The 22,781-nt window shown below is 46.3% G+C and overlaps 1 protein-coding gene across 4 annotated transcripts in view; it reads right to left on the bottom strand.

Moving 5' to 3' along the window:
* Nucleotides 1-2,993: 2,993 nt before the first annotated feature.
* The window catches only part of igsf8 (immunoglobulin superfamily, member 8), a 34,174-nt gene continuing 14,386 nt past the window's right edge, over nucleotides 2,994-22,781 (bottom strand). For 3 of the 4 annotated variants that reach the window (XM_061726703.1, XM_061726702.1, XM_061726704.1), the window contains exons 5-8: nucleotides 22,234-22,412; nucleotides 20,844-21,096; nucleotides 17,339-17,785; nucleotides 2,994-6,931 (exon numbers count right to left, since the gene is read on the bottom strand). In XM_061726703.1, the coding sequence (XP_061582687.1) occupies nucleotides 6,804-6,931; nucleotides 17,339-17,785; nucleotides 20,844-21,096; nucleotides 22,234-22,412 (1,007 nt within the window). In that variant the 3' untranslated portion in view covers nucleotides 2,994-6,803. The remainder of the gene's footprint in view (nucleotides 6,932-17,338; nucleotides 17,786-20,843; nucleotides 21,097-22,233; nucleotides 22,413-22,781) is intronic. The other variant, XR_009782959.1, reaches the window with a different exon arrangement.

Raw genomic sequence — 22,781 nt, 5'->3', positions numbered from 1 at the left:
GCTGCAGCGTCTAATCGGGAACGTTACAAAGCCTCTGGTTTTCTGGCCACAACGTCACACTGGGGGGAGAGGATTAACACTGGTACAGTGTTTGCATTAGTGATGTAATGCTCTGTAAACAGATACAGCACAATATGAGAGCTCACAGAGGCAGAGGTAGGATACATAGTATTAGAAGAGGGGGAGTAGATTTGTGTTTAACAAAAGATGCCTTTTATTCTCAATGATAGTTTGTTCCAGCTATTATTCTAAACATTTTTTCTTTTTTACTGTGAAGCTTTTAGACAAATACAAAGGGGGGGATTGGAGTTTGCTTTAAACAAATCCTTCACGCCACTGTGTCCCTATATGAATGTATGGTTTGGCCACATGGGGGCAGAGCGGAGGAGTTTACAGTGACATCCAACATATATACCTACATGTAGATTTATTTTTGCAGCTAGAAATAAGATAGATGAAAGGAGTCAGGGAGGAAAAAGCAAGAAGCATAACATTAATATCTGTAAAATGAACAGTACACTGTACAGTAATGGTGGTTAGCACTGTTGCCCTAAAGCAAGAAGGTTCCTGGTTCGACTCCCGGCCCAGCAGGAGTGTTTCTGTGTGGAGTTTGTATGTTCTCCTTGTGTTTGCATGGGTTTTCTCCCACAGTTCAAAAACATCTGTGACCAGAGGTGTCAAAAGTATTCACATGCATTACTCAGGTAGAAGTATAGATACTAGAGTTTAAAAATACTCCTGTAGAAGTTGAAGTATCAACTCAAGTTTTTTACTTAAGTAAAAGTATAAGAGTACTGGTTTCAAAACTACTTAAAGTATAAAAGTAAAAGTAATGTAAGGGGAAAAAAGCTATTAAGGACAAAAGCCATTGAAAATGAATGCATCTTAGTATAATGTAAATATATTAAAGAACCATATATGTGTACTATTGAGCATTAACATGTGTTTCAGAGAGCAGGAGATATGATGACTAGTTGCCTATAAGTATTGTAATGGTGCAAAAAGTCAAACTTCAGAGGCATGTTATCATTTATCCTAACCTTTATTGGAATGTACATCCAAGTTTAGTTGCAGGAATCTGAGGGAACGGATGTAAGAACAAAACTGGACAAGAACATCTGAAACAACCACAACCAAATTCACTCTATCCGGATGGAGCAATTTAACTGGATAGTTTTTTTTTAAAGGCCGAAATGAAATAGAGTAACGAGGCTGTTTTTAAAATGTAAGGAGTAAAAAGTACAGATAATTGCGTGAAAATGTAAGGAGTAAAAGTAAAAAGTCGTCTGAAAAATAATTACTCCAGTGAAGTATAGATAACCAAAATTTCTACTTAAGTAAGGTAACGAAGTATTTGTACTTCGTTACTTGACACCTCTGTCTGTTGATGGTTCTAACTTACCCATGGGAGTCAATGTGAATGAATATGTGACCCTGATGCCCAGGATGAACCCCTGCCTTTGGCCTGTAATGAGCCGGGATCCCCTGTGGACCTGTATAGGATTAAGCAGGTATAGAAAATGGATCGCTGTACAATCATTACCTCCTCATCCTGTTAGCGGAAGAATTCTGGACGCTATCACGAGGCAAGGGGTCAGCCAGGACCGGCTACTTGTAATGGGAATTTTTAAGATTTTATTCTTACTGATGCAATTATCATTTCTGCTAACTGAGACAATTCTTTACGGATTTCTTATCGATTCTGGAGCAAGTTTTAGCAAGGAAAGAATAGGCATTATTATGCATATTATTATGCTTAACCCTTGTGCTGTCTTTGGGTCAAGGGAGGAAGGAAGGAAGGAAGGAAGGAAGGAAGGAAGGAAGGAAGGAAGGAAGGAAGGAAGGAAGGAAGGAAGGAAGGAAGGAAGGAAGGAAGGAAGAAATGAGAAAAGAAGGAAGGAAGTAGGAAAGGGAGTAAGGAAGGGAGAAAAGATGGAAGGAAGGAAGGAAGGAAGGAAGGAAGGAAGGAAGGAAGGAAGGAAGGAAGGAAGGAAGGAAGGAAGGAAGGAAGGAAGGAAGGAAGGAAGGGAGAAAAGATTGAAGGAAGGAAGGAAGGAAATAGGAAAGGGAGTAAGGAAGGGAGAAAAGATGGAAGGAAGGAAAGCAGGAAGTAAGGAAGAAATGAGAAAAGAAGGAAGTAGGAAAGGGAGTAAGGAAGGGAGAAAAGATGGAAGGAAGGAAGGAAGGAAGGAAGGAAGGAAGGAAGGAAGGAGGAAAGAAGGAAGGAAGTAGAAAAGGGAGTAAGGAAGGGAGAAAAGATGGAAGGAAGGAAAGAAGGAAGTAAGGAAGAAATGAGAAAAGAAGGAAGGAAGTAGGAAAGGGAGTAAGGAAGGGAGAAAGGAAGGAAGGAAGGAAGGAAGGAAGGAAGGAAGGAAGGAAGGAAGGAAGGAAGGAAGGAAGGAAGGAAGGAAGGAAGAAGAGGAAAGAAAGAAAGGAGGAAAAGCAAAGAAGGTAATAAAGGAACGAATGACGAAAGGGAGGTAGGAAGAAAAAGAAGTAAATGAGGGTAAAAGAGGAGGAAAGGAAGTAGGAAGGAGAGAGCATGGCAGGAGGAAAGAAGGATCGAATAATTCAGGTCTTTTTGACCCAAAGACAGCACACGGGTTAAGAACAGCTGATTTACTGTGTACTACACCAATAGTCACAGTCGATTTTCTACGAACGCATGATGGAAATAAAAGTCTCAAAGCCGACACTAGTGTCCGGCTGTGATGCTGTGAGAGCTGGGACTGGCTTTGACGTGGGAGGCAGTTTCCGGTTCTCATCTCGGTCCCTCGTAGGCCCGAAACGAGGAGACTAATGAGACAACCATGAATGCTCACAATCACTCCTGCAGACAAGTTAGACTATATTTAACATGCATGTGCTTGTTGGAGGCTGTTGGAGGAAGCCTGGGAAAACACATGCACAGGTCGTTCACGCTTGTGCATGTGAACATTTTCTGTGACGCAAAAGTTAATTCAGCTCCAACACAGAACTGCTCAAACCACAAGTAATGATCAGACATGTTGGCTTATTTTATTATTACCTCAGAATGTTCTGCAATCATCATCAGTCTTTGACAACGAAAAAAAAAAAAAAACACTTCAGGGTTTGATGAAAACATATTTTTGGCAATATTATATATATTTTGTAAAAAAAAAATACACAAAATGGTAATGTGACATTTAAAATCCAAAATAGTTTATTGATTTTATCAGCTGACAGGTCTGTCAAAGCACCATAAGAATGAAAAGTGAGCGATAAACCTGCCTGGGTTGGTTTTGAATGGCAGTAAGATGCATTCAGGGACACTTGTATCAAAGCACGAGCAAACAATCCCAACAGAAATACAGGCTTCTGCAAAACCGTTTCACGTATTAAAACACAACTTTGACAGCCGTTTTCATTTCCCCTGCGTGAGAACACGGTTTTGTTTTGCTTTTGTTATTTTTTTTTTAGCACTAGTTGTAATTCTGAGAAAGATTGAAACAAATTGTACTGTATATGAGACACACACATGGTGGGGGAAGGGCAGGAGGATGCGCTGCAGCCATAAACAGGGATTAGAGATGAACGGGTAGATACTCACTTACTTCCAACTGAAATGCCAGCCTGGCCAGCACTGTCATGTTGCTGCTGGAGTGGTCAAACCCGTCTGCAGACGAGCCAAACAGAACTGCTCTAAGACCAGTACTCGAGTTGTAAATAAAAATCAGGGGGGATGGTGGATTTTATCATATGGGGACAGATCATTTGTGCTGATTACAAATAATATATTACAAATAATAGCACTGACCAAAACACCTGCAGAAATACTGCAGGAATGACATAGCAGCAGTTAAATGCAGCCTTCTGTAAGCTTTAAATATCCACTGGGCTTACATCAAATACATCAAAACACAACAATAAAAAACAGTTTTCTGAACTTATCAATATGACTCTGTCCTTCACAGGATAAGTAAAATGGATCACTGCAAAAACTCAAAATCTTAACAAGAATATTCGTCTTATTTCTAGTTAAAATGTCTCATTTTAGTAAAAAAAAAATCTCATTACACTTAAAACAAGACTCTTCATTGGAAAAAAACAACAATTTTCACCTGTTTCAAGTAGATTTACACTTAAAATAAGTAGAAAAATCTGCCAGTGGAACAAGATTTTTTAGCTTGTAATGAGAAGATAAATCTTAGATTTTCCTACTTATTTCAAGTGAAAATTTACTTGAAACAGGTGAAAATTGTCAAATAAGTTATTTTTCTGGTGTTATTTTCCTAATGATGACTCTAAATGTTGAAATAGCAGTAAAACCACATTCATTGATGAAATGACATAAGGGATGGAAAGGGGGGATGGCAGTTTTACAGGGAGGATGATTTTGACCGGTTTTATTTCAGGGGGGATGCCATCCCCCCTCATCCCCCCTCATCCCCCCTCAACTCCAGTACTGTCTAAGACCAAGTAGCTGCAGAAACAAGCAGGGATGTAACTTTATTCCCCAGTGTGTGAGCGGGCGGGTTTGTGGAGAACAGGATTTCAAATAGAGATGGAAAAAAAAAAAAAAAAAAAAAAAAGAGTGCATGCATACCTAATGTGACCAAACTTTTCTTAAGTGTTTCTTTCTTCAGGAAGTCGAAGATGGAATTCACTCATTTTTAAGAGAGTCTGCCAGCTTTCTGTGGGCAAACATCGGGCCCTACAGTCGCAAGTCCCGAGGCCCGAACCACATGATGATAACAATGACACACGCAACGAGACTTCTCTGAACAATCTAGTCTTTTAGCCCCACTCCTCAGGAAATCCTTCCCCCCAGGGATAAGTATCCATTAAACAGCATGAAACTAAGCATTTTTTTTCTTCTCCGTTAACTCAGTATAACAAAACACGGGCTTCTTTTTTCACAGTATAGCATTTTATATCCTATTTTGTTGACAGGAGCTTAGGAGGCATTAATCCCACAAATAGAAAAAAGAAAAAGCAAGAGAAATAACATTTTCAGCTGGAGGATAATCAAGTAAAAGGATACCAAGAGGCTTTGGTCCCAGTCCCATTACTTTCCAAGTGCTTTGAAAGAGCAGAGAAGACTGCTGCAGAATGTTAAACACAGTTGCCTGACAAAGAAATGCAATGCAAAGGCGCAGTCTCACATTAAGAAAACGAAGAAAAAAAAACAGCTAAACCCGTTGACTATTTACATATTTTAGCACAGTGCAGCCAGTATCTCTTTCATTCATCTTTGTCTAATCGATAAGTCTACTTTAAAACCTCTTTACAGCATGAAGCATCACGGGTGAGGAATGCTTACAATTAGTTCCAAAATGGTCTTGATCAGAAAGTCCCCGGCCCTCGAGCTCCTCGTTAACTCTCAGACAGAGAGGCTTTTTTACATGCAGAGCAGTGCCGGACTGCAGGCGGAGAACTGTCTCTGCTCAAATTAGGTTTCTGGAAGCCAAACTGCTCCCATCAGCATTCACGTGAAAGTCAGTGGCAGCGGCTTAACCGTGTACTTGCATTTACACATTTTTGGGTTCTGTATTGAAATGAAAACAGGCAGTCCGACGAGGGAGCAGCTGGAACGCTGTCAGGAATTTGTGAAGACACAGAATATTCTTTGTTTGTTAAGTCAAATTAAGATGGCCTACGTATCCAGCATCAAGTAAAACACGTGAGGAGTCAGATAGCATCACACTGTAACAATTAATCCTCTCAGAGAGCAGTTGGATGCAAAAAAAAAAATTGCAAAGAACTACAACAAACCTGCAGAAGCCTCTTCAGTTACTGTACAACCTTAATGTTCAATGTATTTTTTTTTTTTTACATTTTCTAGTTGACATTCAAAAGTAAGGTGAGGCAAAGGGATCAATAAGTATGAACAATATGGAAACCTACGGTGGCCGAGACCCGCCATTGCGGAAAATTAAAGAAACGCTGCAAATAAAAAGAAATGCCGCTGCAAATAAAATAAACGCTTTGCAAATAAAATAAACGCTTTGCAAATAAAATAAACGCTGAAAATAAAAACAAACGGCGCTGCAAATAAAAGAAACGCTGCAAATATAAAGAAACACCGCTGCAAATAAAAAAAAAGAATGACGCAAATAAAAAAGCCACAACGGAAGTGAATTACCGGGGACTGTTTTTGCTGATGCACCGGTGTTTTTTACTTGAGAAGAGAAGAAGAAGACGAAGAGGACGTAAGTGAAAAGGAAGAAATAAGAAGAGCGAGGAATAAGAAGAACAACGAACGAGAAAATAAGTGAAAAGGTTGGTGTTCAACGTCGCTACGTGTAATTTTTAATGTGCAACACCGGTGCATCGGCAAAAATAGTCCCCGGTAATTCACTTCCGTTGTGGCTTTTTTATTTGCGTTGTTTTTTAATTTTATTTGCAGCATTTCTTTTATTTGCAGCAGCGTTTCTTTTTGTTTGCAGCGTTTATTTTATTTGCAGCGTTGTTTGTTTCTGTTTGCAGCGTTACTTTTAATTTCAGCAATGGCGGGTCTCGGCCACCGTAGAAACCAGTACCCAGAAAAAAAGAAAAAAGTGTCTTCCCTCTCGGTTTGGTGGTGGAGTGCACGGCACAAAACTAAACTCCAGGAGATGTTTGGATATAAAAATACAAGCGAATACAAAACTGACGTTTTTTTGGCATTGACTGCAAAACAGGTTGGTCAGAACCGGAAAAACAAACAAAAGTACCAACTAACATTCAGTCACAGTCAGTTTTTTTCTTTTTTTCTTCTTTTTTTGTGATCTGGGCATCACTTCTTTGTACCGCATCGTTAAGAATCATTTCCTGCACAGCCGGGGACGTGGTGCCGGCGCTCATTTCCGAGCGCGCTGCCTCGCCAAGCGCTTCATGAAGCAACAGGTTACCGTTGCGATGATGATTATGCCGACGAGCAAGGCGGACGAGACTCCGACCACCAAAGGGATGAGGAGGAGGTCAGCAGCTGCAGGGAAAAAAGGGAAAAGAAAGAGAGAGAGATTAATGCCGTGATATAAAACTGACATTGGGATTATATCATTTCATATGACTTTAAATCTCTTATCCTGAAAGGCCTCTTATCTGCCTGTTAGAGGCAATGATTGACAAAAGCCGGTATGTTATTTGTGCCCTCATGAAGAGAGATTTACGGCGCTCGCTGAGTCGCTGCACCGAGCGATGGACAGGATTCAAGGTCAGTAGCGACTGAAAAAAGAAAAGGATGTCTCCCCTCTGATGTCTCCCCTCTGATAAATTACCTGCTGATTTGATGTTTCAAGTTTGGCATGATCTCCGTCTGAGGCTTAACGTTTACTTAGCTATGAATTCATTTTAAAGCATATAGCTAATGGCAGCATGATGACTTGCGGGCAACATTTGCTGAGTCAGTGTTTTATTAGATTAATTTGATGAGTCTTGAGCAGGAGCCAGAGATGTTTCGGAGCCAGTAGCCTACATACTGTCCTTTTATGGCATTGCACTTTCATTTTGCAGTTTACGTCTCAGGACTAGTGGTTAATTGAATTGTTTTTTATGCAGTCTGAAGTCTGAAAAGTTGAACTGGAACAAAGCGGAGAAACTGGAAACTGGTGGCAAACCTGCGTCACCTGGGAGTTCTTCCATCAGCTTGGACTGAGAGGTTTCTCTCTGGCAGAGAAGCCTCCAAATCCAAAATCATGACTAGCCGAGTACCAGGTGAACAAAGCCAAAGTTTTGTGAATTAAACTTTTACAACCAGAAGAGACAATGAACAGTTTTACGGCTACAGAAACTCGAAGTGGGTCAGGAGGAGTAAAGGTGAGGCGTGAGCGCTATAGTGGAGCTACAACCATGATCTGTGTTTTGTTGCAGGCAGTGGAAATGCAATGTTAAAGGTATAGTCAGTAATGTTGGAGAGCTAGCAAGATTTGAAAGTGGCACCTCCTCTAAGCCCCGCCCCCTCCTCCCCCTCCCGTCAGCGCTCCGTCCAAAGCCACGCCCCCACAAACTTTGGGGAACGCGCATTTGCAGGAGTCGAGTTTTCCAGGACATTTTGGACAGCACATTTTCAACAAAACTACCCCATGTCTCATTCACCTGTAAGCGAGGCCGGTTTTAGCAGGGGTGGGCTGTGCCCACCCAAACGTGCATCCTGCCCACCCAATCAAAGTTATGGGGATCCTTTATTTTTTTATAATTTTATTTTCTTATAAATATAAAAAAATATCACAAAATATCTGTACCGTTCCTGATTGGGTGGGAACTACGCATCATTTTTAGACACAACAATGAACGCATAACACAAAAGTTGTGTCTCGGTGGAGGGACCGACGTCCCAGCAAAATGAGAACAACAGAGAAGTTCAGAACAGCAGACAGAGCACACACTGAAGGCTGATTTATGGTTCTGTGTTACACCAACGCAGAATGGTGCGCGTCGCCGCGTACCCTATGCCGGAAGCTACGGTGTACCCTACGGCGTAGCCGTGGCAACAGAGCCTGCACGGCACCGCAGCGCACCGCCACCCGCACCGGCCCTCTCCGCCCTCGCCGGGATGGAGACGCCTCCATCCCCACGGACCCCCATACTGGGGAGGTGGGATTTTTGGCTGCGTTTTCTCGTTTTCTGCGCCATTCTTCAGCAAACGTGACTCGAGTGTGTGAAGTTTTCCGGCAAGATTTTCGACGTGACGAGTGCGCGCATGGGACATAGGGGTGCGTGGGCGGGACTTAAAATGAAGGCATCTGATTGGTTCTTTCCCCCCTGCCAATCCTCTGGTCCTCTGACCAATCCGTGCCACTCGATGCGCAAAAAATAGATTGGTCAGAGCAGGGCCGCCGCAAGGGGGGTGCGAACCGTGCGACCGCACGGGGCCTCGCGCCCAAAGGGGCCTCGCGCCCAAAGGGGCCTCGCGCTATGGGCCGTTTTTGGAAAAAAAAAAAAAAAAAAATTTACATTTTTTTTTTTTTCCTTTTTTCCCTTATAATATGACAACAGTCACATTCCATTACAGACCTAAATGTGTACTAGTCTGTGCATATCAATAAATATATGTGCAATAATGCACGTGTCTGTTGTTCAATACAACTGCGTCAGACCAAGCGCAGACACAAGGTGCTCTGATCCAGACGGGTGGAGTTGGAACAAACTGTCACACAATGTCGAGAGAACGAGACAGATTCAGGAAATTTCCATCAGGGGATGAAAAAAGAAAAAAAGAAAAACTAAAGAAAATGGAAGAGTTTAATGCCTCTCTGAAAGGCTCGTTTGATAAATTTGTTACAAAAATCACCGATCAACCGGGTCTCAAGCAGCCGTGGGGCCCCGCGTCGAGGCAAGCCGAGGTTATGATGAGGCAGGGGAAGGTATCCAGTATTTTGCTAATTGGAGAGTTAAAATTGCGCATATAGACACCCGATCCGACCCGAAAAACTTGAAAATTTCCCCCCCTAGCCATTTCGCGGGCCTCGCAAATCTCCCAGACGGCTCTGGGTCAGAGTTTTTACAGGATTAAAGCTGTCAGAGAGGTCGGATTTTTTTCTTTCCTTTTTCTGAACACATTATTCACTGGCTACTCTCAGGATGGAAGGACCATTTCACCCAGTATAACAATAAATGTTTTTGAATACGATTACAGACTATACCTTTAAGTGGTTCAAATATTAAAAGAGGAGGAATACAGCATAGCTCTTCAGGTAAACCTCAAACTATCTGCTGCAGAACAGTGAACACAAGTAGATTCTCCAGAAAGACAATGAGCTGAAAACAAAGTCCATCAGGCCTTCCCATGGCAAGACACGTCCGGCTCTCTCGCCCACTGTGATTGCTTTTCTTATTGGAGGCTTGGACAGAAATCACACTCTTTCCGCCAACGGTAACCGGAGTAACTGTTGGTAAGAGTCAGCAGCATCCACTGAGAGCAGCACTGGGCCAGTACTGGCCCAGTACTGGCCCACTCCCACACTGCCCGAGCCGGCAGATCTTCATCAGGTCCTCTGAGCTGCCGGACTGGCTGGCGTCTGTCCCCCTTTGAGAACCTCAGCTCAGTGCTGATGGTTTTATTCAGAAGCAAATCTGCAATTTGCTTCCGTTTACCTCTTTCGGGAGGTATTTAAATAACTATTGCTGTTGAAGTGCCTGAGGATCCTGTACTATGTCACTAATTTGCAGGGAAACGTGGTCCTTGGCACAAACACACAATACTTTTAGTTGATTTAGTTGTCTTTCCAGTGTCCTGACATCTCTTTTTCCAAGACTGAGATTTCTGACGCAGCAACTATTTTGTTATTTCAGGTGAAAGTAAAAAAAATTATGCATGATCTTTTCCGAATGGAGTATCTCAAATCATGTCTGCACTAGGGATGGGCGGTATGGACTAAAAAATGTATCACTGTGGTGCCGAAGAACGGGAGTCGGAGGCGGAGTATGAATGTTGAAAGCCGGCGCGAGCCGTTTATTAACATCAGCCATTCAAACCACAACAACACAGAACGGGAAGCGTAACGTCCGTCACTGCGCCCTATCCGGGCGGAACCACATTAACCCGCAGAGGGTTCCTAAGTGAATTATGTAACCCACTACACCAGCCCCCCCAGAATTCACCCATAGTCAAAATCCCCCCGCCGCGGGGGAACGACAGCCCGACCCCTACGGGTGCGAAAAACCGGGGTCGAGGGGGGCGGGGTCGAAGGTGCGGCCGCACCAACCGCAGAGCCGGGGGGCCGACGCGCCAACAGCGGCGCGGGCCTCTCAACCGGGGGCAGGGACGAGGGCCCAGGGGGCCGGCCCCTACGAGGGGCTTGTGCCAACTCCAATGGCCGGGAAATGTCCACGTGGGCCGGCTTAACCCTATCCACAGAGACAGTCTCAGGCCTACCGCCCATGTCCACAACCAAGCTCTTAACCCCGTGCTGCAGGACCCTAAACGGCCCGTCGTAGGGAGGGCGCAGGGGGCCGCGGTGGGCATCATGGCGAACGAACACGAAATCCGTCGAGCGCAGACTGGTGGGCACCTTGAAGGTGGGGGAGCCGTGCTGTGATGTAGGGATGGGCGTGAACGCCCCAGCGGCCTCCAGCAGGGCGGCGCGCTGCGTGGCTGGCGAACAGGGGGCAGTGGCGCTCGGGATGAAATCCCCCGGAACCCGCAGGGTCTGCCCGTAGACCAACTCAGCAGAAGAGGACTGCAGGTCTTCCTTGGGGGCGCACCTCAGGCCCAGGAGGACCCATGGGAGTTTATCCACCCAGTTGCCATCCGTTAAGCTCGCGCGGAGGGCTGCCTTCATCGAACGGTGGAACCTCTCCACCAGGCCGTTCGCCTGGGGGTGGTAGGCCGTGGTGCGGTGTAGTTTGACCCCCAAACCGTCCGCGACCACGTTCCATAGCTCCGCAGTAAACTGCGGGCCGCGGTCCGAGGAGAGGTCGGAAGGGGTCCCGAAACGCGCAACCCACGTCCCGATGAATGCCCGGGCCACGTCGGAAGAGGTTGTCGAGGCGAGGGGAATGGCCTCGGGCCAGCGCGTCGTTCTGTCGACCACCGTGAGGAGATAGGTGAAGCCCTGCGAAGGGGGCAGCGGACCAACCAGGTCGACGTGAACGTGGTCGAACCTCCGCTCCGGAACAGTGAAGGTTTCAAAGGGGGCCCTGGTGTGACGGTGCACCTTAGCCCGCTGGCAGGCCACACACGCGTCGACCCACGCCCTCACGTCCTTCTTCAGCCCCTGCCACACGAACTTCTGAGAAACCAACCTAACGGTCGGCTTTCTGCCAGGGTGGGAGAGATTGTGCACTGCCTCAAACACGCCCCGCCTCCAGTCAGCAGGAACCAGCGGTCGAGGCTGGCCAGTAGAGAGGTCACACCACAGTCTGACACCCGAGTCACCGACCGCGACCTCCTCCAGGCGCAACCCGGTGTCGGAGGCCCTGAGGGCCTGGATCCCGCGGTCCGAGGCCTGGTCCGCGCCCATGCCGGCGTAGTCGACACCCAACTGGACCGCCCCTACAACCGCCCTGGAGAGGCAGTCCGCGACCACGTTGTCCTTACCGGCGACGTGTCGGACGTCGGTGGTGTACTCCGATATAAACGCCAACTGGCGCTGCTGGCGGGCAGACCACGGTTCAGCCACTTTAGACATGGAGAACGTGAGGGGTTTGTGGTCCACGAAAGCCGTAAAATCCCGACCCTCCAGGAGGAAACGGAAGTGGCGGATTGCCAGGAAGAGGGCCAGGAGTTCCCTGTCGAACGCACTGTATTTGCGCTCTCTGGGGGTCAACTGGCGGCTGAAAAAGGCGAGCGGCTGCCAGGCGCCGCCGACCCACTGCTCATGCACTGCGCCGACGGCGTAATCCGACGCGTCGGTCGTGACTGCCACCGGAGCCCCAGGTGCCGGGTGAGCCAGCAGAGCCGCCTGGCTCAGGGCAGCCTTGGTGGCCTCGAACGCGGCCTCCCTCTCGGCCGTCCAGTCGACGGCCTGGTTGGCAGACTTGCCTTTGAGAGCCTCGTACAGCAGGCGCATGGTGTGGGCTGCCCGGCGGATGAACCGGTGATAGAATGTCACCATCCCGAGAAATTCTCGGAGCGCCCCAGCGGTATCCGGGCGGGGAAAAGCAGCAACGGCCTCCACCTTCGACGGAAGGGGGGCGGCCCCGTCCTTGTTGATGAGGTGCCCAAGGAAGTGGATTGAGGGCAACCCGAACTGGCACTTAGCCGGGTTCACGATGAGGCCGTGCTCGCTGAGCCGTGTGAAGAGGCCCCGGAGGTGCGCCAGGTGCTCCCCCTCCGAGGAGCTGGCGACGAGAATGTCGTCCAGGTAGACGAAAACGTAAGGCATGTCCCTGAGCGCCGAGTCCATCAGCCGTTGGAAGGACTGAGCCGCATTCTTAAGTCCAAACGGCATGCGCAGAAACTCGAATAAGCCAAACGGCGTGACTACGGCCGTCTTAGGGACGTCAGCGGGACGCACGGGGACCTGGTGGTAACCACGCACCAGGTCCACCTTAGAAAAAAATCAGCTTACCCGCCAGGTGCACGGAGAAGTCCTGGATGTGCGGGACTGGGTAGCGATCGGGAGTAGTGGCGTCATTCAAACGGCGGTAATCGCCGCACGGCCGCCACCCACCCCCTGGCTTGGGGGCGATGTGGAGCGGCGACGCCCACGGGCTGTCCGAACGCCGAACGATGCCAAGGCGCTCCATGTTGGCGAACTCAGACCTGGCGACCTCGAGCCTCTCGGGGTTGAGCCGCCGGGCCCTAGCATGGACCGGGGGGCCCTCGGTCACGATGTGGTGCTCCACACCATGTTTGGTCGTGGCCGCAGAGAAGGTGGGTTCAGTCAGGCTGGGAAACTCACCGAGGAGGATCTGGTAGTTGTCCCCCTCCGAGAGCGAGCCGGAGAGCCCACTGCAGGTCGCCTCCCCAGAAACACACGCGATCGTGGAGAAGGTCAGCGCGTCAACAAGGCGGCCGTTCTTGACGTCCACCAGCAAACCGTGCGCGCGCAAAAAATCAGCGCCGACGAGGGGGAAAGAGATGTCAGCAGTGACAAAGTCCCACGTGAATCGCTGACCCCCAAAACACAAGTCCACGGTCCTCGTGCCGTAGGAGCGGATAGGGGTGTTGTCTGCAGACGTCAGTGGCGGCCCCTGGGAACCACCGGCGGTGTCGTCCGCCGTAGCCGGCAGCACACTCCTCTGTGCGCCGGTGTCGCAGAGGAACTTGAGTCCAGAGATGGCGTCTCGGACAAACAACAGCCGGTTCGTCGTGCCTGCGCTCACGGCTGCTACTGAGCGCAGGCTCTGGCGTTTCCCGCCGCGTAGGTACAGGGGGGACGGCACTTGCTCGCCTTAGCGCCAAAGCGTGCATGGTAATAGCACATACCAGAGCCGGCGCCGCCGTCAGCAGCAGTGAGTCCCTTCTTGGTCGGCGTGTCGCCACCCGCAGGTGTATAGCTGCGTGTCAGGGCCAGCACCTCCGGGGTGCAACGCTGAGCAGCCAGGAAAAAACGATCAGCCTCCTCGGCCAGGGCGCGGGGCTCCGTAATAACAGTGTTGGCCAGAGCTGTCTGAACGCGAGGAGGCATGTGGCGGAGGAACAGCTCAACAAAAAGAAAGTTGGGCTCCTCTGCACCCAGCAGGTTCAACATCACCTCCATCAGCTCGGAAGGTTTGCTGTCCCCAAGTCCCTGGATTGCAAACAGCCGTCTGGCCCGTTCTGCCCGCGACAGCTCAAAAGTCTTGAGGAGGTAAGCTTTAAAAGCCTCATATTTATTCCGGGCTGGAGGGGTGGTGATGAAACTCACCGACCTGGTCGCGGTGGAACTCCCCAGCGCCGAGACAACGTGGTAATAGCGCGCATCGTCGTCTGTGACGTTGCGGAGCGCGAACTGCGCCTCGGTCTGGGCGAACCATGCCGCCGCTGATGTCTCCCAAAACTCCGGCAACTTCAGAAAAGTAGCGTTGTTTGCCATGTTCGGTTCAGTCTCTGAGTCTTCAGCGAGACTGACGTCGGGGTCACCAGTGTGGTGCCGAAGAACGGGAGTCGGAGGCGGAGTATGAATGTTGAAAGCCGGCGCGAGCCGTTTATTAACATCAGCCATTCAAACCACAACAACACAGAACGGGAAGCGTAACGTCCGTCACTGCGCCCTATCCGGGCGGAACCACATTAACCCGCAGAGGGTTCCTAAGTGAATTATGTAACCCACTACACCACGATAATTTCTGGCATTTATCCCGATAATGATAAAAATGACGATAAAAAAAATACCAATTCAACTCCATCTTTGTAACTAAATCTATCACCACATTCAGTCCTTGGAGCCCCCAAAACACTGCTCTAAAAGATACTAAATGCTACTAAACTACACCAATTAAATTGAATTGATAAAAACCAATTAAATGAGTTACACCTGTACTGCAAAACTGTAATGACTCAGATCCGCCATGTTTGTTACACAAACACGTATCAACGGGAATTTATCCTTCCTTCTTTCTTTCTTTCTTTCTTTCTTTCAGGCTCATTTCTTTCTTTCTTTCAGGCTCATTTCTTTCTTTCTTTCAGGCTCATTTCTTTCTTTCTTTCAGGCTCATTTCCTTCCTTCCTTCCTTCCTTCCTTCCTTCCTTCCTTCCTTCCTTCCTTCCTTCCTTCCTTCCTTCCTTCCTTCCTTCCTTCCTTCCTTCCTTCCTTCCTTCCTTCCTTCCTTCCTTCCTTCCTTCCTTCCTTCCTTCCTTCCTTCCTTCCTTCCTTCCTTCCTTCCTTCCTTCCTTCCTTCCTTCCTTCCTTCCTTCCTTCCTTCCCGTTGTGCGTCGTTTTAACCACAGAACCATAAATCCGGCTTTACACAAAAACGTCATCAAGGGGAATTTATCATTTTTTTGACGGTATATCGTGAACGGTAAAATATCGCCCATTCATAGTCTGCACTCCCACCTTTGTTAAGATGTTTTAACTTAACATTTCTCCTAAAATATGGATAAAAACTCATAATGTAAGCTTAAAACTAAGAACCTTTTAGGGAAACGTGTTGGACCACAAGTAACCCTACAAAATTGAACCAGCTGTGTCCAGAAATCCAAAGTGTAAGACTGAGAGCGTAAGGTAAACACTGAAGATCCCTGCCCTGCAGTCTGCAATGGATCAAATATATGAGGTATTATTTCAAGTTGAGAGTAAATATTAGATGTCTTTGCTGGCTGTTCTCCCATTTGGAACCAAAGGATGCCTCTATGGCTCTCTCGTTGATCCTCCAGTTCAAAAACAACATTTGCTCCTAAAAACCCTGAAAAGCTCCAGCGGAGCCGCTCAGAAGAAGAGTGTTATTTAGTAACGCGTTACAGTAACGCCGTTAGTTTTGCGATTTAGCCCCTGAATCGGAACAAAACAAACGGGCCACAGGTGTGAAAGCACCCTAATACTCTAACGCATTACTTTTTAAATTCAGTAACGCAATAACCGGTACCAAACGGTGCGTTACTCCGTTATTTCTGGCTGCAGTGAAGCCTTTTTTCCCCACACGCGGAGACCGGAGGAAACGTAGTGGCCGTGTGTGTGCTTTCAAAAACATGACGGTCATGAGCCAAGAGAAGGCGAGTTTCGCAACGTGGAGATATTGTCATTACAGTAATCCCTGGTTTTTCGCAGGGGTTATGTTCCAAAAAGAACCCGTGATAAGTGAAATTATTTTTACAGTTATTATAGAAGGCTTCAAATTGGGGAGATCAGCCCCGCCTTGCACGTATTTCCCTGCTCTTCTGAGCCGCTGCATCCAGACTCTCTAGCGTCTTTTTCTCCTAAAGCCGCGGTGCAGGAGTGTTTTTGATAGAAGAACATAGTTATGGGTCGTTGTTGTCGCTCTTTTCTCTTCTTATAAACCGACATGCCACCATGGATTATATCTGAGACTGTAATGAACGATTCATCAAAAGGTCTCGTGACACAGGAAGTGAAGAAGTGGGGAGACTCTTTAGAATGCAGAACACGATGCACAAAGAGGTCGGCAACCCAACATGTTGAAAGAGCCATATTGGACCAAAAACACAAAAAACGAATATGTCTGGAGCCGCAAAAAATGAAAAGTCTTAGAATGAAGGCAACACATGCTGCATGTAATGTATTAGTTATAACTGGGGAAAGATTTTTTTTTTCATTATGCACTTCGAGAAAAAAGTTGAAATGTCGAGAAAAAAGTTGAAATGTCGAGAAAAAAGTCAAAATTTAAAGAAAAAAGTTGAAATGTCACGATTAATGTTGAAGTACAATCTTGAGAAAAAAGTCGAAATGTCGAGAAAAAAGTCAAAATTTAAAGAAAAAAGTTGAAATGTCACGATTAATGTTGAAGTACAATCTTGAGAAAAAAGTCGAAATGTCGAGAAAAAAGTCGAAATTTAGAGAAAAAAGTTGAAATATTGAGAAAAAAGTCGAAATGTCGAGAAAAGTCAAAATTTCGAGAAAATAGTCAAAATGTCGAGATTAAAAAGGAAAGGAAAAAAGAAAAAAGGAGAAAAAAAGGAAAAGAAGAAAAAAGAAAAAAAAGAGAAAAGAGAAAAAAAAGAAGGAAAAAAGGAAAAAAAAGGTCAAACATTTTTGAAAAAGCTCTAGGAGCCACTAGGGCGGCGCTAAAGAGCTGCGGGTTGCCGACCCCAGGGATGCACAATGCAAATCCATACAGTACCTGCTGAAATGAAGGCTAGAGGGGCATTAAATGGGAGCATTTAAAATAATTTTTTTATTTAAAGTACCTAAAAAGTTACTTTTCATAGTAACGCATTACTTTTTGGTCTAAGTAACTGAGTTACTAACTGAGTTACTTTTTAATGAAGTAACTAGTAACGGTAACTAGCTACTATTTTTCAGTAACTAGCACAACACTGGACACAACTAACCCAGAATAAGGCTCTTACCTCTGGAATATAGGTAAACAGTCACTGCATTTGACTCTGCTTTGGCCCCGGTGTTGTACCAGCCTCCATGCGGGTCCTGCCCCCACGCCTCCGCGTGACACGCATACATGCCCTGGTCCTCCATCGTGGCCACGTGGACCCTCAGTCTGTAGCTGACGGCCGACAGCCGGTCCACGCTGATTTCACTGCTGTTAGCGTAGGTATTGGCCACACCGTTGTACATCAGAGCAGCGATCACTTTGGGCGTTTCCACGACGGGAGGCTCCACCGGCGCGGCGTCCGACTCCCTCCTGACGGCAGACTCGGGGATGGGCCAGCGCAGCCACTGCACCTGAGCCTGGGCCGGGCCCGTGGTCGTCACGGTGGCGTTGCAGATCAAGGTGATGGTGCTGCCGCGCTTGAGCAGAGGCCCACGAGGGAGCTGAGCCACGGCTGAAACCAAAACATCTGTGGAAAGAAGAAGAACAGCCAAAAAAAAAAAGTTGAAACTAAACAGATGTAACAATGGTTTGATCAAGCCTTGAACCAAAAAACTCGAGGTGAATATTTTTCATAACTACTCTAATTTCCAGGGAGTTTCGCGGGTTTGTTAGACGCACTGAAAACAGTCAACACGCACATCTGAATGTCCACTAGGGATGGGCGGTATGGACTAAAAAATGTATCACGATAATTTCTGGCATTTATCCTGATAACGATAAAAATGAAGATAAAAAAAAAATACCAATTCAACTCCACCTTTGTAACTATAAATCTATCTCGCTCTCAGATCCGCTATGATTGTTACACAAAAACGTCATCAACGGGAATCTCTTTCTTTCTTCTTTCCTTGTTTTCTCCCTTCCTCCCTTCCCCCTTTCCTTGTTTTCTCCCTTCCTTCCTTCCTTCCTTCCTCCCTTCCTTCCTTCCTTCCTTTCTTTCTCCCTTCCTTCCTTCCTTCCTTCCTCCTTTCCTTGTTTTCTCCCTTCCTCCCTCCCTTCCTTCCTCCTTTCCTTGTTTTCTCCCTTCCTTCCTTCCTTCCTCTTTTCCTTGTTTTCTCCCTTCCTTCCTCCCTTCCTTCCTTCCTTCCTTCCTTCCTTCCTTCCTTTCTTTCTCCCTTCCTTCCTTCCTTTCTCCCTTCCTTCCTTCCTTCCTTCCTTCCTTTCTCCCTTCCTTGTTTTCTCCCTTCCTTCCTTCCTTCCTTCCTTCCTTCCTTCCTTCCTTCCTTCCTTCCTTCCTTCCTTCCTTCCTTCCTTCCTTCCTTCCTTCCTTCCTTCCTTCCTTCCTTCCTTCCTTCCTTTCTTTCTCCCTTCCTTCCTCCTTTCCTTGTTTTCTCCCTTCCTCCCTTCCTTCCTCCTTTCCTTGTTTTCTCCCTTCCTTCCTCCCTTCCTTCCTTCCTTCCTTTCTTTCTCCCTTCCTTCCTTCCTTCCTTCCTCCTTTCCTTGTTTTCTCCCTCCCTCCCTTCCTTCCTCCTTTCCTTGTTTTCTCCCTTCCTTCCTCCCTTCCTTTCTTTCTCCCTTCCTTCCTTCCTTCCTTCCTTCCTTCCTTCCTTCCTTCCTTCCTTCCTTCCTTCCTTCCTTCCTTCCTTCCTTCCTTCCTTCCTTCCTTCCTTCCTTCCTTCCTTCCTTCCTTCCTTCCTTCCTTCCTTCCTTCCTTCCTTCCTTCCTTCCTTCCTTCCTTCCTTCCTTCCTTCCTTCCTTCCTTCCTTCCTTCCTTCCTTCGTGAACGGTAAAATATCACCCATTCCTGATGTCCAGTTCTATATTTCATGATAAAACTCTGCAACCAAACGGTTCTTCACATCCCAGGCAACTAATCTCTCCATGAATGCAAAAAACTCTCTCCGAGTTCATAATAACACAGCAGCTAAATAAAAACTAAATAGTCGGTGAAATCAGAAGTGAAAAGAACAAAGTTCTCCAGCTGTGCTCAAATTTCTGTGAGGCTGCACATCTCACAGTCTCGCTGATGGGCGTTTATTTCTCAACAGCAAGAATGTCAAGTCTGGACCTGCGTTATTTGGTCGTTCATAGGAAATTTAAGCTGGGAAAAAGTACCGAGGGGGATGGGAGGAAGCAGTTTGGACTTTTTGCTGGTTGGATTGGCAGCATAAATGTTGGAAAATGGTGCAGATGTCAAGTTAGAAGAACGACTCTCACAATAGAATAACATAAAGCTCCATTCCAACACAGATAAAGAGTTTTAAAGTGTTCACTTCAAATTCTGAGCTTCCTCCTCCACCTTTACTCCTACTCATTGATGTGAAATTCATTCTGGGATGCTTTGTTTTTTCAAGGAGTCTACACTGGATGTAGCTTGTGGAGGAAGAACACCTCCAGAGCGTTTGACTGTACTGAATCGTACCTCCGCTGCGACTGATGGCGTTTCACAAAAGAACACATATTATTGAGAACCAGTCTTCAGGCCAAGTTTAGTGTTTTGCACCTCTCTCTTTGTGCACTGGAAACTCTTTGAGGATGGTACAGATGTAAAATGACTTCCTAATTAGGGATGGGCGATATTTTACCGTTCACGATAAGATAAGAATTTGTATCTCACGGTAAAAACGATAAATTCCCGTTGATGACGTTTTTGTTTGAATCCTGAATTATGGTTCTGCGTTAAATCCACGCAGAAGGATGGAAGGAAATGGGCCAGAAAGAAAGAAAGAAAGAAAGAAAGAAAGAAAGAAAGAAAGAAAGAAAGAAAGAAAGAAAGAAAGAAAGAAAGAAAGAAAGAAAGAAAGAAAGGAGCAAGAAAGAAAGAAAGAAAGAAAGAAAGGAGCAAGCAAGAAAGAAAGAAAGAAAGAAAGAAAGAAAAAAAGAAAGAAAGAAATGAGCAAGAAAGAAAGAAAGGAGCAAGAAAGAAAGAAAGAAAGAAAGAAAGAAAGAAAGAAAGGAGCAAGCAAGAAAGAAAGAAAGAAAGAAAGAAAGAAAGAAAGAAAGAAAGAAAGAAAGAAAGAAAGAAAGAAAGAAAGAAAGGAGCAAGCAAGAAAGAAAGAAAGAAAGGAGCAAGCAAGAAAGAAAGAAAGAAAGAAAGAAAGAAAGAAAGAAAGAAAGAAAGAAAGAAAGAAAGAAAGAAAGAAAGAAAGAAAGAAAGAAAGAAAGAAAGAATCCCCGTTGATGACGTTTTTGTGTAACAAACATGGCGGATCTGAGAGCGAGATAGATTTATAGTTAAAAAGGTGGAGTTTAATTGGTATTTTTTTTAATCGTCATTTTTATCGTTATCGGGATAAATGCCAGAAATTATCGTGATACATTTTTTAGTCCATACCACCCATCCCTATTCCTAATATAAAATTGTTAACTGATAAGTCCTACCTTGGTTTGGATAGCTTAAAACAGCATCTATAGTGTAAAGATCTTGATTTAACATGTTCATATTAATTATTAAATTCAGGAGATCCCCCCCCCCCCTTTGCCAGCCGATCCCCATACTGGAGTAATCAAATGATCGCCCCATCCCCGTCTGTGGCAGATAACGAAGCCGAGGCCCACGTGTCATCAAAACACACGCCGCTCACCTTTGGTCTTAAGGTTGACAGTGACTCCCTCCGACCTCTGGGTGAGTGTCACCGGCGTAGACGGGCCGGGATTTCTTCTGCCAGCATAGACGCTCACCACACACCGGTACACCCCCGAGTCGGAGGGCCGAGCTGAGAAGAGCTTCAGCGAGTACTTCCCCTCCGCCACCTTCTCCAAGGAGCCTCCGCTGGACCTGCTGAGGTCGTCGCCCCAGCTCACGGTGCCGTCTGGGCTCATCTGGGCCACCGTAACCTTCACAGGAAGCAAGGTGTTAGACTGTCACTGTTGTGTTAGACTGTAAACTGAAATATGCTGTCATTTAAGTATTTTTATCTGTCAACAAAGCTGAACCAAGTAAGAATTAAAGCTGCAAGCAGCGATGAACGGGCCCTCGCGCGTGCAATTTCCACCAATAAAGGTCAAGGACTCAAAAAGAAGTCTGATGACACCACCCATGACTCTTCATGTCAAACCATTCAAAAGTTATGGCAGAAAATAAGAACTATCAAATATTGACCAATCAGAAGAAGGCGCGGGGATAATTCACAGTAATTATGGCCAAGGACTCAAAACCGAGTCCGATGACACCACCCATGACTCTTTATGTCAAACCATTCAAAAGTTATGGCAGAAAGTAGGAACTATCAAATATGGACCTATTAGATGAAGGGGGGGCGCGCTTTTCGGCATCTATCGTCGCCACGGTAACGCTTTTGACTGAGAAAAGTAATGCCCATTGTCGCAGGATGGAGACGCACATTTTGATGTATAACACACCTGGGTGCACGTTACGGTTCGGGCCGCATTAACGACCGAAGAAATGGCATAAAATGCGCCAAAATTACACGATTAATTCAAAATGGCCGACTTCCTGTGCGGTTTCGGCCATGGCGCCAAGAGACTTTTCTTTAAGTTGTGCCATGCTACAGGTGTGTACCGATTTTCGTGCATGTACGTCAAACCGTATTGTGGGTCTTGAGGCACAAAGTTTTCTAGGGGGCGCTGTTGAGCCGTTAGGCCACGCCCATTAATGCAAACCATTAAATATCAAATTTTTCGCCAGGCCTGGCTTGCGTGCAAAATTTGGTGACTTTTGGGGCACGTTTAGGGGGAAAAAAGGCCCACATTTCATCAGAAGAAGGAGGAAAAAAATTCCTACAGATACAATAGGGCCTTCGCACTGTCAGTGCTCGGGCCCTAATAATGACACAGTTAGAGAAAATGCATGTAACCTCCAAATCCTGATAATCACGATTAACTATCTGTTATATTCAAGGTAATTACACATTGGACTAATCTTTTAACCTTCACCTTGGCCTGCCAGATAGCAAAAAGGGTTGCAGATAAGAAACCATTTTAGCTGTAAATAAACGAGTATAATGAGAATACCTCGACGCCTCCGGCTCCAGCGACTTCTCCGTTTCCAGACCCCCTTTTCATCCACTGAACCAGCAGGCCCGAGTTCCCGTCAGACGGCAGCCCCAAGACCTCGCAGGTCAGGATGAGAGGCGAACCAATCTGCAGGGTCACGTCCCCCCTGGGTGAGGACGTCACGCTCAGAGACTCCGCTGTGTACGAGGGGACAAGAGGACAAGAGGGAGAGAAATGAACACATTTTATGTTCCAGAGAGTCCTATTTCAATATCGGTGAAAGGCCACAAACCGGTACTTAGTCTGCCACATTAAACATTTTTACAGGAAGTGATATACTTCCAGTAGTAGTTCTGGGGAAGCATGAGTGGCTTCTCTACTACATCACACATAATAGATTAACGCAAAGCAGGCAAAAGATGTCTCCAACATCACACATTCAAACACAGAAATCAAAACACGGAGCACTACACTACAACAGTGACTACAGGAGGATTATCTTCCACATAAATCCAAGACGTCAGACGTTTTATTAATATCTTCAGACAATAACGTGTAAGAATAAA

Source organism: Cololabis saira, chromosome 8, assembly GCF_033807715.1.
Source record: "Cololabis saira isolate AMF1-May2022 chromosome 8, fColSai1.1, whole genome shotgun sequence".
NCBI lineage: Eukaryota > Metazoa > Chordata > Actinopteri > Beloniformes > Belonidae > Cololabis > Cololabis saira.
The sequence above is the reverse complement of the archived record's forward strand: the minus strand, read 5'-3'. Positions and strand labels throughout refer to the sequence as shown.